The sequence below is a fragment of the Choloepus didactylus genome, chromosome 10 (assembly GCF_015220235.1).
Source record: "Choloepus didactylus isolate mChoDid1 chromosome 10, mChoDid1.pri, whole genome shotgun sequence".
NCBI lineage: Eukaryota > Metazoa > Chordata > Mammalia > Pilosa > Megalonychidae > Choloepus > Choloepus didactylus.
The window spans coordinates 130,210,996-130,222,607 of record NC_051316.1 but is presented as its reverse complement, the minus strand read 5'-3'; the positions used below and the strand labels follow the sequence as shown (position 1 = coordinate 130,222,607).

Sequence of the window (11,612 nt, the reverse complement as noted above, 5' to 3'; positions counted from 1 at the left end):
CAGGTGGGATGGGCAGCCCAGTGCCCTGCCCTTCGCTGGCACAGCCCCCAGTGGAAGTGGACGCTCTGGTTCTGTCTCCCCCGAACCATGTCCAGTCACAGACACCATCTCTGGGAGCCCCTCTGTACCCTGTGGGGTTCAGGCCAGGCAGAAACGAGCCACTTCACCGGGGAGCCAGCAGACACTGGCTGGGATCCCCACCGGGATGGTGCCCACATACACGCTGGATAGACCCTTCGGATGGAGAGTCTCTGGCAGGCCTGGGAGAGGGAAGGAGGTTCGGGAAGGGAAGAGCTGGAAGCACGGCGGGGCAGGGGTTCCGGCACTGCAGAGGCCCGGAGGGACCCGGCACGCACACAGCCAGCGCTCGGGCCAAGGGGATCGAGAGCCGGGCTGGTGCGAGGGCCCTGGAGGCAGGAGCACGTGTCGAGGCGCCCAAGGAAACCGCCAGCTGGTGGGAGGGGCCGTGGGCCGGCTCCGCTTCAAGGGCACAGAGGCCCCGGGCGGAGTAATGGAGGGTTGTCTGCTGAGGGGAGGAAGGTGTCACGGTGCCATCAAACCGCAACAGGCTCCCGGCACGGCGGGGGCAGAGCTGGGCTCGGAGCCTGCTGCTCCCTGCTACCCCTGCACCGGCCCCCGGCCCCCGCCCGGCCAAGGCAGAGGGAGGTCATCAGCTCAGGACACTTCTGCAACGAAATGCACCGCGAGCTCCTAGGCCCACGTAAACAGGGATTCCGGGGGACGCAGACTGCTGGGAAGACAAACTGCCCACCCCGACAGTGCTGTGGGGGCCCCCCCATCCGGCCGCTTTCCAAATGCTCTGGGCTGAGCCCGGCAGCTCCTGGCGACAAGGACCTGGGTCCCTGCCCGCAGCAGCCAGTGGAGGGTCTGGGTTCTCAGTCGGTCTCAACAGCCAGCGGCTGAGGTCAGGGCTGGGGTCGGCCCAGCCTCCCAGAGGGGGGTCCCCAAGGCTCCTGGAGGGGCCTCTGGGGAGCCCGAGAGGAGGATCTGTAGGGCTGCCTGTGGCAACGGGAGGGGTGAGCAGGGAGCGCCGATCCCAGCCCCCACCCCTGGGAAGAAGAGGGGTACCCCCAGAACCCAGCAAGTTCGGGGCCCCGATATTGGGTCAGGCACCTCCTCTTTCTGTCCATGAAACCCAATAATGTGGGTTCTTAGCCTTGTCTCCCACAGATGGGAAGGCACAGGCCAGAGGGGGCTACCGAGTCCTGGCCTGCTCCCGGCAGGGACACCGTGCCGGGCAAGAGGGACACCGCGGGCCCCCATCCCCCAGCAGCCCCAGGGATCCCCAGAGGAACTCTGACTCCAGAAAGACACAGACAGGAGAGCCGGAGCCCAGCGCCTGACGAGCTGTTTATTGACGGGAAGGCCAGGTCTGGGCCGCCGGGCACCTTCTCTTGGAGGAGGAGGCCAGGAGGCCCCCAGCGCCAGGGAGGGGGAGGTCAGCCGGGTGCTGCCTGGCCAGGGGGGGCGGGGTCCTGGTCCTCCCCAGCGTCTGGGTCAGCAGCAGAGGATGTGGGGGCTGTGGCCGCCTCCAAAACCAACTGCAGGGCCCCATCCCCAGCCACTCGGCACACCTGCTCCCCTCGGGCCGCCAGGATTTCCTCAATGTTCCTGAGACACAAGGGAAATGGCGTCACGCTCCAGCCCACGGCCGTCCGCAGCCCCAGCCAGGGGCAGCCAGGGACTCAGGCCTAGCAGCACGTGGCCTCAGGGTCACTCCTGCTGGGGCAGCTGGGCAGCAACTGCACTGGGCCCCTGCATGTCTGTCACTGAGAACCGCCTCTGGAAGCAAAAACCAAAGAAAGGGGATCATCTGAACCCCCTTGGGTGTGCCCACCCAGGACACACCTTGGGTCTGCGAGGGGCTCAGCGCTGCCACCGTCCCATTGACCGGCGCCAGTGGGGCAGCCCAGTTCCCAGGCAGGGGCAGCAGGGCAGGATCCCGAGCACCCCCCACTGCCCTCCCAGAGGGAGCTGGGCGGCACCTCGGGCCCAGGACTGCGCCCCCTCCACCTCCCAGGCATCCGAGAAGGCCGCGCGAGTGAAGGCACCGCACCCTGGCCCCCGCTGCTCCTTCCTCCAGCACTGAGGCTGGGCCAGGGGCAACAGTGAGCAAGGTGAAGGAGGAACCCAAAACCAGAGGAGGCAGCCGTGGGGTGGGCCAGGCCCAGGCCTCTCGCACAAGGAGGGCACGGGGCTCGCTGGGGGACAGGGCCTGCAGTGGCCGCCAGTGGCCTGGCCCCGGCCGAGTGCCAGCTGAGAGGGCGAAAGCACCGCACCGGCGTCAGGCTGCCGGGATTCAGCAAGTGAAACCGCGCCCGGCCTGGGCGACCCGGGCCTCATGCTGAGACGCCCTTCGTGGTTCATCTCAGCCGAGCTCCATGGCGGCCCTAGGAGGAGGCCTGGCCGACAGCCGCGTTGCGGGAAGTGCCAGGGGCCAGGGAGGCTGGGGGGTCCTGCTGGGTGGGCTCCCGGCCCCCATCCCCCATCCCCAGCCCTGTGGGCGCCTCACCTCCTCCCGTCCAGGTCGGAGAACCAGCCCAGGTTGTCGGCTATGACGTGGTGGCTGCGGCAGCCGCGGCAGGTCACGATGACCACGCCCTGGTGGTAGGCCCGCTTGGAGATGCGCTGGGAGGACCGGGTCCCGCACACCTGGGCGGGGGCGGGCAGCAGGTGAGCGGCACAGCGCGCCGCTCCCGGAAGACCCGCCCCCCGAGGCCTGGCCCCGCCCCGACGAGCGATCCGCCCCCTGGAGGCCCGCCCACGTCTTAGCCCCGCCCAAAGGGTGGCCCCGCCTCCTCCCCCAAGAAGGCCCCGCCCCTCCCAAGCGATAGCCCGCACCGCCCCGCAGCTCGCCCACCTTGCAGGTGTAGACCAGCTGGTAGTGCCCCGCCTCCGCGCGGCCCAGCGCCGCCCCCGGTCCAGGCTCCGGCCCCGGCTCGGAGCTCCAGCGCCGCCAGCCGCAGGCCCAGGCCCGCCGCCTCGCTGCGGCCTCCGGGCGGGCCCCGCGCCCCCACAGACGCCTCAGGCCGGGGCCCTGGGGCCCGGCGCGGCTCAGCAGCACCCACGTGCGCCCCAGCACTGCCCGCAGCATCCCGTCGCCGCCACTGCCATCCGCCGCCGCGCCGCTGCCATCTTACGGGCGGGCACGGCGAGGCGGAAGTGACGTCACGGCTGCCGGGCGCGGGGCGGGGCCGCGCTCTGCTGCCCCCTGGCGGCGGGTCCCCACGCGCGCGCCGAGCGGTGAGGTCTGGGGCGCGCGCCCCCGCGGCCGCGCCGCTGCTGCCGGAGCGCTGACCCGGGTGCCGCGGCGGGGGCGGCGCGCAGAGGAGGTCCGCGGTCAGCGTGCACCCCAGCGCGGAGCCGGGGCCGGGAGCGGCGGCTAGCGGAGGCGTGTTCCCGTGAATATATACTATGTAATAAAACAGAAGCCGCCCTTTTTACTGACACAGACACGCACTGACATGAAAATGGCCCGCATTGTATCATGTTGCAAAAAGGGTCACGTAAGTCCAGCTGCCCTCGCGGCGTGCGCGTGGGGCTCTCGGGGACGGCACGCCCGTGGCTGCGGCCAGGTCGGGGCAGGCCGGGGACCGCTCCGGGCGGCGTGCGGGGCGGCGGCTAGGGGCCTTCGGTGTCCGTGTTGTCGCTGCCCGTCGTGTTCTCCCAGTCCACCTCCCCCTGCCGCGCGCCGTTCTGCATTTTCCTAAGCGCCCGCTTCCTGTGGGAGACGCAGACGGTGGGGGACACAGCGACCCGCCCCCTCACCGCGCAGGCCCTCCCCGGCCAGCGCGAGAGGTTCCCGGGGCCACCGCCCGCCCCCACCTGCGGTAGTTCTCAAAGCTCTCCTTGAGGCGCCTGCGCTCCTTCTCCTTCCCCGGGGGATCCCTGCTGCTCCGGCCGGCGTCCTGGAGGAGGAGGGAAGTCAGGCTCCCTGGCTCCTGGCGCTGCAGAGGGGTAGGGGTGGGGGGCAGGCAGGTGCACCCTGTGAGCCTAGTGGGGGTTGGTGTCTTGCCCTTCAGGGGACAAGGCCCAGCAGCCTTGGACCTCTCCGAGGACGGGCAGCCAGTTTGGGCTGGGCAGGGGCATGGTGACAAAGGAGGGGCTGTCAGGACCCAGCACGGTGGACATGAGGTCGGGGTTCCCAGGCAGGGCTAACCCTGCGAGCCCTGCCAAGGCCCCAAGACACCACCACATCCGTGCAAGGAGCAAGGAACCACCCTCCCCACCACCAGTCACGCCAGCCCGCGGCCGGGGAACCACTGCCTCTTTGGCAGGGACCCTGGCGCCGCCTTACGTTGGGGGCCAGCAAAAGCCGATCCTTCTGCAGAGCCACCAAGGGCTGCTCCAGGCTCTCCCCCTCAGCCGTGCCACCTGGAAGGAAGGCGTGTGCTGCCGGCCCTGCCCACCTGCCGGACTCCCTCCTCACCCTCGGGTCACAGGGCCCTGGGGCCAATCTTACAAGACCCCGTGGAACCCTCCCGTCCACCCAGTGAGGACATTTGCATTTTACAAACAAGGAGTCTGAGGCCCAGTCCTCGTTCCTGAAAGAGGTCTTGGGCTGGGCTGAGGCTCCTTATAAGCTGACCGCCCGCAGGTGACAGAGGGCAGGAGGGCAGGGGCCTCCTTAGGGCCGGCACCACCAGACTGGGCCATGCTCCAGCTGGGGCCACCTCCCACTGAGCGGGCAGCAGCTCCTGGGAGGTGGGGGTGGGGGGTCCAGGGCCAGGGTGGGTCGAGGGTGGGCTGAGGCCCAGGGGCTGGGATGCCCGGGTCTCTGTGCTTGGCCGACACGCCCCTTCCTCCTTGCCCTTGGATCCCCAGGCCTGCGGGTCTGGCGAGGGCCCATGGCACCCGGGTTGGGAACTGCAGGAGCTGAAGGCCCCCGGGCCAGGCGGCTGCTGGCCACGTCCCCACCCCCCACCCCCAGTGGCCGCTGCTGGGTCCCGCCCCCCTCTGTCCCACGTGGGTCTCTGCAGCCACCAATTAGGGTCTTCTGGTCAGAAGCAGGCGGCCGACTACCCCCGGCCTCCACTTCTGCTTTCTGCTGCCGTCCTTCCCCTTTAGAAGTCGGGGTCAGGCTTGGTGCTGAGGAAGTCTGCAGCCCTCCATCTGATCTGTGGCAAATCCTGTGGGCCACCTGGAGAGCTGTCCCTAGCCACCCCTTCCTCCACCCAGGCAGGGGTTCTTTAAACTGCAAGTCAGATGGCAGCCCTCACTGACCCACCGTCTGAGCTCCCGCTTCCTGCCCCGGCGGCCCCTTCCCTCCACCCAGCCCCCAGCCTCCTGCTGACCCTCCACGTGCCCCCTCCACTCCCTCCAGCCCCGGTGCCCCCTTCCACCCCCATTTCATAGCCTCGTGTCCTAGCACCCTGTGTGCTCACCGCACCTCCTGTCACCTCCCTCGTGGCATGACCTGTCCTGGATGATCTGTGCATGGAGCCATCTTGGCCGAGCTTGGATGGCCACTCAGCCACCCTGAGTCCCCTTCTCCCCGATGGTGGGAATGGGGCGTGAAGCCCAGGCCTCACGTGACGGCCCAAGTCCCAGGCACCGGCCCCTGCGGCCATCAGTGCTGCCACGTCCCAGGCATGGTGTGCCCAGGGCCACAGGCCTCAACCAGGGTCCTCTGTGCCGGGGGCCGGCCGCTCCTGGGGGCACACTCACACCCGCACGGCCCGCTCCTCCTCACCTTTGTCCGAGAGCCGGGTGTCCTCCTCCAGGCCCCTCGGGAGTGAGAGCTGGCAGGGAGACACAGTTCAGATCGTCCGCCTCACCATGCGCTCCCCACGCCACCCCCGAGGCTGTGCATGGCCCTCCCTGCGCCTGACTGCAGCGGACCTCACTCCTCGGGCACTTCCGCTGCCCAGCCGGGCTGGGGCGGGAAGGGCACCAGGAAGGCCCAGGCCACAGCAGCTGGTAGGCGGCCACTGTCCACGCTGCATTTTACACCCACGCCAATGGCGGCCTCTGGGCTCGGTGAGGGGACAGGGTCTGCCGGAGGGAGGCCACCCTGAGCCCACCCCAGACTCACACTCACCTCCTGGGAGCTCCTGGGTGAGCTGTCCTCCAGGTCGGAGCTCTGGGGTGTAAGAAGGGGCCTGCTCAGAAGGCTGGCCTGGGCCAGGGCTCGGGGAGGCGTGCCAGAGCACCAGCCCCAGAAAGCACATGGGCTCCTGGGCAATCCTTGCCCTGCCCCCTCCCCAGAACATCTCTGCCCCACCCCCAGCCACTTCCAAAGCAGCCTGTGGGGCCCTGTTGGATGGATGTCACCTCTGTCAGACCCCTGTCCAGTGCCCCACTTCCTGTCCACAGGCCTGAGCCAGGGCCACCCCCATGGCTCCTCCTCTGGGCTCTGGACTCTCGGGAGCGGTCCCCAGAACCCCCATGCCACTGTGTTCTGCTGAGCCCCCCAGCACTGCCCCAGCCCCCCAGGGTCTGAGCTTGGCCTGACACTCGCTGCCCAAGGGCAGGCACAGGTCCCCCCACCCCCCCAGGCCCCCAGGCCCACCAGGACAAGCGTCTCCAGCTGCTGCCGCTTGAGCCTGCCCTCAGCCGCCAGCAGCTGGCCCTCGCACTGGAACAACTGCAGCTGCAGCTCGTCGGCCTTCTCGCCCAGCTCCCGGACCTGCTTGCGGAGCCCATCCTTCTCCTGCAGGCCCCGGGCGCACTGCGTGTGCAGCTCCTCCCGCGACGCGATGGCCTGCGGGGCGGGCAGGGGAGACCTGGGGCCGCCAGCAGCTGGGCAGAGCCTCCCCGGGCTCCAGGCACTGCTTTCGTTTCTCCTTGCCAGTGTTCTCACTTCACGTCCGGCCCCATCGCCTTCTAGCAAAGTTCCCAGCTAAATTTCTAGCAATGGGAAGGGCCATGGGGGAGGTTCAGTGCTGGCCCCGCTCCCTGTGTCTCCACTGACAAGCGAGTGAGTGTGGGATTGCGGAAGTGATCTAGGCTCATCATGGAAACTAAACCATTCAGAGATGAATCGAGTCTGCAGAGTCTCAGTCTGCAGAGAGAGCACCTGCTGGCCCCCCGATGTCTCTGCGTGGGCATCTGGTGTGCTTATGCCACACTGTGGGTTTTATAAATTTTGGACATGGTTTTATGTCAAAGCCCCACTTGCTACGGGCTGTGTAAAGATCTTGAAATGACCACAGCATGGCTTATCACGCTCGCCCCAGGGGATGCTGGTGTGACTTCCAGTTCATGGTCAGCACTCTTCCCCAAGTTTTACAAGTAGAACTGCTGGGTTGCAAGGAATCGACGCTTTCAGCCAAGTGAACTGCAGGGTTTCACTGAGGCACCTTCTGTGGCTGGGGGAGGTCAGATATGGGGACACCAGACCCAGCCACACGGGGAGATACTGTTCGGGAGAACATGTCAGCTGGGGGGGGCCATGGTCGTGAAGTTACAAAAGCTACTTGCAAAACAAGACAGCTGAAAGATTCTGTTTTTGTAGGACAAATCAAAACTAAAAATGTTGGGAAAAAAAGTCTGAAAGTATGGTGGAAGGTGGAGCACAGCCCCCCGCTGCGGACTGGACTGTACAGAAGTGACAGCACCAACTTTTATTTGCCCTTCCTGATGGTTTCTGGTCTTTAAACGAGCAAGTACCACTATTGCAACGTGACGACGTTTTGCTGCCTGCCCCCGAAAGGAGCCTGCATCTGCCCAGACAGATGGGGGGAGCCCCTGCCCCTGTCCTCACCCTCAGCCCCTACCTGGTCCCGCTCGATGGCCACCTCCTCCATCTGCTGCAGGATGGCCTCGATGCGCTCCTTGTATATGTTGGAGTCTTTGCGCAGGGCCAGGCACTGCAGTTCCAACATCTCCTTCTCCTCTAGGCACTGTGGGGATGGCTGCTCAGTGCTCAGCACCCACTGCCCTCGCTCCCCTGGGCATGGGCTCGGGAAGGGCCTGTCAGTGGTTCTGGGGGAGGAGGGGGCCCCTGCACCTCTAGGGGGTGGGGGTGGAACGGGGAGGCCATACAAAGCGCCAAGCACCTCCCCTCCGGGCCCGGGGCCCACCACCCCACTTGCATACCCGGGCCCGCAGGGCCTCTCCCAGGCGCAGGTCTTTGCGCAGGGAGAGGATGGTGCCGGCCTGCTCCTGGTGGTCCCGCAGTGCCTGCCGCCAGTCCTCCTCCAGCACCTGGATGTAGGGGCTGCTCTTGTCGCGGTTCCCCACCTGCCAGTGGCATAGAAGAGGGGTTTGTGCAGCGGCCTGGTGCGAGGGGGCCACGGCTGCCCTCAGGCCCAGCCTGGCCCCACCTGCACAGCAGCCTCCAGCTCCTGCACCCGCGCCTGCAGCAGCGCCTTCTCCTGCTGCAGCTCCCACAGCAGCTCCTGGCTGGGCCGCTGCTCCATGGCGTGCCGGAGCTTCAGCGTGTGCTTGCGCTCCACCTTGCAGTCATCCTCTGCCTTCATGAGGCTGTGCCGCAGCCGGTCGATCTGCCGGACAGGCCCGTCAGCGGGCGCACTCACCCCGCGCCCCGCCGCGGCCTGGACACGCTCGGGGACTCCGCTCAGCAGCTCCCCACCTGGAGCGAGGGGCCGGGGCAGGGCCGGGGTCCCCCCATCGCCAGCAGGGGTCTCAGGGTGCGGCTCCCCGACCTGGCGGCGGGGGCGGGGCGGGGGCGGGGCGGGGGCACCTCCACCTGGCGGCGGGGGCGGGGCGGGGCGGGGCGGCGGCACCTCCAGCTGCAGGTCGCGGTTGCGCATGAGCGCCGCGCCCTTCTCCTCGCTGAGCCGCGCCAGGCGCAGCGCCAGGTCGTAGTTCTCGTCCTTGCAGCGCTTGAGCTCGCGCGCGCCGGCCTCGGCCTCCTCCTTGAGCCGCTGCACGCGCTCCTGGTGCTTGCGCAGCAGGCTGTCCTTCACCCGCAGCTCCTTGATGAAGTCGTCCTTCGAGCTCAGCAGCGCCGTCAGGTCCTGCACCTTCTTCTGCAGCTTCATCACCTCCGTCATCAGCAGCTGTGTCAGGCCCGACTCCCCCGAGGCGTCTGCGGGCGCGGCAGGGTCAGGGACCCCACCCCGCACCCACGCCCCTGCCCCCACCCCACACACGGGGTGGCCCTGGCCTGAGCCGCCCCCTCTGGGAGGGTCCCTGGAGCTGGCTCCCGCCCTCAGTGACCTCAGACCAGCAGCCCGCGGGCCTGAAGTGAGCTGGGTGGTGTGGGTGCCCGGGGCTCTGAGGGCGCTGCTGGCCTCCCCCGGGGACCCTGGGCCCTGGCGGGTGCCACTGGCCCCATCGGGCTGCCTGGGCGTGGGGGTCACTTCTGCTTTCCTCCTACTCCAAGCTGAGAAATGAACATTGGCTCCTTGCGAGCTTCTCTCTTCTCCCAGGGCCCTGGCCTCAGGAGCTGCAGGCCAGGCACCCCCACCCTGGGATTTCCTCCAGGGCGAGGGGAAGCGGCACGCGGTCCCCAGCTCACCCCGGCCTAACTGGGCCAGCAGGCTCCTGCACCCCCTCTGGCTGTGGGAGAGGCTGGCACCCCCAGCACCCTGCCTGCCCCTCCAGGTACTGGCCGGCGAGCCCCCCTTGCAGGGGGCCGGAGCCCTGGCAGCGAGGCTTCCCTCAGTGATCAGAGAGCAGCCGGGTCCCCGAAGGGCCGGCTCCCCTCTCCTCTGGCCTCTGCCCCACCAAGCACGTTGGAAAGGGGGGAGCATGAGAGCGATGGCCACTTCCTGCCCCGGTGGCACAGATGTCTCCTCACACCCCATTGTTTCCTCCTTTGATTCACCAGTTAGGAGACGTGCCCGCCCCTGCCCGGCGCCTGGGCAGCCCCCAGCTCACCTATGATCATGGAGAAGACCCGAGTGGGCTCCTTGCCCGTGACCTTCCTGTAGAGCTGTGGGTAGTACAGCTCCAGGCTCTCGAGGAAGGCCACGTAGCCCTTGTGGCCCGTCCGCTGCAGGATATCCAGGAGCACGCCTGCAGTCAGAGAGGCCGGGCTGGGGGCATCGGCGGGGGCCGGGCCGGGGCAGCCGGGGGTGGGAGGGACAAGCTGGGGGGAGGTGGGCTGCGAAGGGCAGGGGCTGGGGCAGAGGGCCCGGGAGGGACAAGATGGGGGCGTCAGGCTCGGGGGGCCAGGGCGTGGCACTGACCCACTTTGCGCTTGCGGATGACCAGGTTGGGGTCACTCAGCACCTGCTCCTCGTCGTCGGGGTGCAGCACCTTGCACTGTCTCAGGTAGGGCGTGATGCGCGAGGGGTCGATGACAGAGATGAGCTTCACCCGGAAGCCCTCCAGGGCGTTCCAGCACTCGTCCTCGTTCTCGTAGTCGGACATGGCGGGACTGGCAGGCCGACAGGAGCGGGGGGCGTCACTGAGATGCCACCTCCTCCCTGTCGCCCCGTCCCCACAGCTCCCCTTGACTGCCACCTCCTCGGGAGAGACCTACATGGTGGCCCCTGCCAGCCTTTCTGGGCACCCACTCCAGAGCTTTCTCTCTCCTGGTCGCCCTGACAAGTGGGGTGAGAAGGTGCAGAGATGCCTGGGGCAGCTGGTTCTTAGGGGAGAAGACTCCCCTACATGACTGGCCTCCATGGACACCCATGGGTGTCATGAGCTGTCACGGTGGCTGCAGGGCAGAGCTGGAGGAGCTGTTTGCCACCAGATACCACCCACCATGGCCCCATGCAGTGAGAGTGGAGGTGGCAGCCTGGCCGGGGCTGGGGCAGGTTGGAATGTGGCCTCCACCTTCACAGGCGGCTGCGGGGACTTCCTCATTCCCTGATGGGCCCTGGCTCACAGCTGGTCCCTGTCCTCTCCTTCCGCCTGCCGGTGATGCAATGGAGTGGCCACCCAGCCTCCAGCAGCCACCAGAGCTTACCCGCACCGAGGCACCCGTGGCTTTGTCGCCTGCCGCCCCTGGGCTGGCCGACTTGGAGAGGCCAGCCGGGACACCCCCACGTACAGGCTGGACTCTTGGTGCTAGGCCCGGCTGTTGCTGGGTTCCTCTCCTGCCACCGTGGAGTCCTGGCTCCCGGCCACACCCTTGACCCCGATGGAGACCAGATGGTCACACTCCCTCCACCAGGACCCCCACCACGACCCCCGCCAGATGGTGAGGCCGGAGGGCCACAGGGTGGCGGACAGTGCCTCTAGCAGGATGGAGGCCAGAGCTCTCGGCCTCCAAAGGAATCCTCCAGCTCTCCACACTATCGTCCCATTCAGCCGGGTTGCAGACCAAAGGCCGAACAAAACACCAGTGCCCCAAGGAAGGCCGAGGACCTGGGCTGGCTGTGTGGACCCTCAGCCCATTTCCTGCCTTTCCAGCCTGAACCCACCCGGGTCTCATGCCTGCGGGGTTGTGGACAGGCATGTGTCCAGTCCCCTGGAGGGGCAAGGGCAGGATGCGGGAGGCCACTGGCCCCTCTGGGAAGCTCCTCGGGGCAGCTCAGTGCCTCTGGGGTATCTGCTCAGGACCCCCAGCCCCCTGGGGAGGGGGCACCCGGCTGGCATACCTCGGAGTCCTCAGGCTGCTGTGGGGCCAGACCGCTGCTCTCTCCACTGCGGCACTCCAGCTGTCTGTCTGTCCGTGCTGCGTCTCTGGGTGGCTCATGGGCGGGTGGAGTGGGAGGGAGGGAGGGCCC

At 67.9% G+C, this 11,612-nt stretch overlaps 2 protein-coding genes across 5 annotated transcripts; both read right to left on the bottom strand.

The window, feature by feature from the left end:
* Positions 1-1,351: 1,351 nt before the first annotated feature.
* Positions 1,352-3,195, bottom strand: DNLZ (DNL-type zinc finger). The gene is made up of 3 exons (XM_037797008.1): positions 2,882-3,195; positions 2,534-2,673; positions 1,352-1,632 (listed from the first exon to the last, which is right to left on the bottom strand). The coding sequence occupies exons 1-3, from the start codon at positions 3,113-3,115 to the stop codon at positions 1,461-1,463; spliced, it is 546 nt and encodes a 181-aa protein (XP_037652936.1). The 5' UTR covers positions 3,116-3,195; the 3' UTR covers positions 1,352-1,460.
* Positions 3,196-3,441: 246 nt separating this feature from the next.
* On the bottom strand, positions 3,442-11,601 carry CARD9 (caspase recruitment domain family member 9). 4 transcript variants are annotated; one of them, XM_037797003.1, is made up of 14 exons: positions 11,484-11,601; positions 10,850-11,013; positions 10,122-10,312; positions 9,811-9,948; positions 8,712-9,016; positions 8,289-8,468; positions 8,062-8,205; positions 7,740-7,865; positions 6,533-6,724; positions 6,062-6,103; positions 5,714-5,762; positions 4,319-4,395; positions 3,847-3,968; positions 3,442-3,742 (listed from the first exon to the last, which is right to left on the bottom strand). In XM_037797003.1, the coding sequence occupies exons 3-14, from the start codon at positions 10,303-10,305 to the stop codon at positions 3,643-3,645; spliced, it is 1,659 nt and encodes a 552-aa protein (XP_037652931.1). In that variant the 5' UTR covers positions 10,306-10,312; positions 10,850-11,013; positions 11,484-11,601; the 3' UTR covers positions 3,442-3,642. The 4 variants fall into 4 exon arrangements, with proteins under 4 accessions (XP_037652931.1, XP_037652934.1, XP_037652933.1 ...); XM_037797006.1 differs by having other exon boundaries at positions 3,847-3,929; XM_037797005.1 differs by lacking the exon at positions 10,850-11,013 and having other exon boundaries at positions 11,484-11,573.
* Between the last annotated feature and the right edge of the window lie 11 nt (positions 11,602-11,612).

Excerpts from the sequence above, each read along its gene's own strand:
- DNLZ (XM_037797008.1), bottom strand. The coding sequence starts at position 3,115 with ATGCTGCGGGCAGTGCTGGGGCGCACGTGGGTGCTGCTGAGCCGCGCC. Across the intron at positions 2,674-2,881 it reads AGCTGGTCTACACCTGCAAG|GTGTGCGGGACCCGGTCCTC; the intron begins GTGGGCGAGCTG and ends GCCCCCGCCCAG. Across the intron at positions 1,633-2,533 it reads TCCGACCTGGACGGGAGGAG|GAACATTGAGGAAATCCTGG; the intron begins GTGAGGCGCCCA and ends CTTGTGTCTCAG.
- CARD9 (XM_037797003.1), bottom strand. The coding sequence starts at position 10,305 with ATGTCCGACTACGAGAACGAGGACGAGTGCTGGAACGCCCTGGAGGGC. Across the intron at positions 8,206-8,288 it reads AGCTGGAGGCTGCTGTGCAG|GTGGGGAACCGCGACAAGAG; the intron begins GTGGGGCCAGGC and ends TGCCACTGGCAG. Across the intron at positions 4,396-5,713 it reads CACCCGGCTCTCGGACAAAG|GTGGCACGGCTGAGGGGGAG; the intron begins GTGAGGAGGAGC and ends CCTTCCTTCCAG.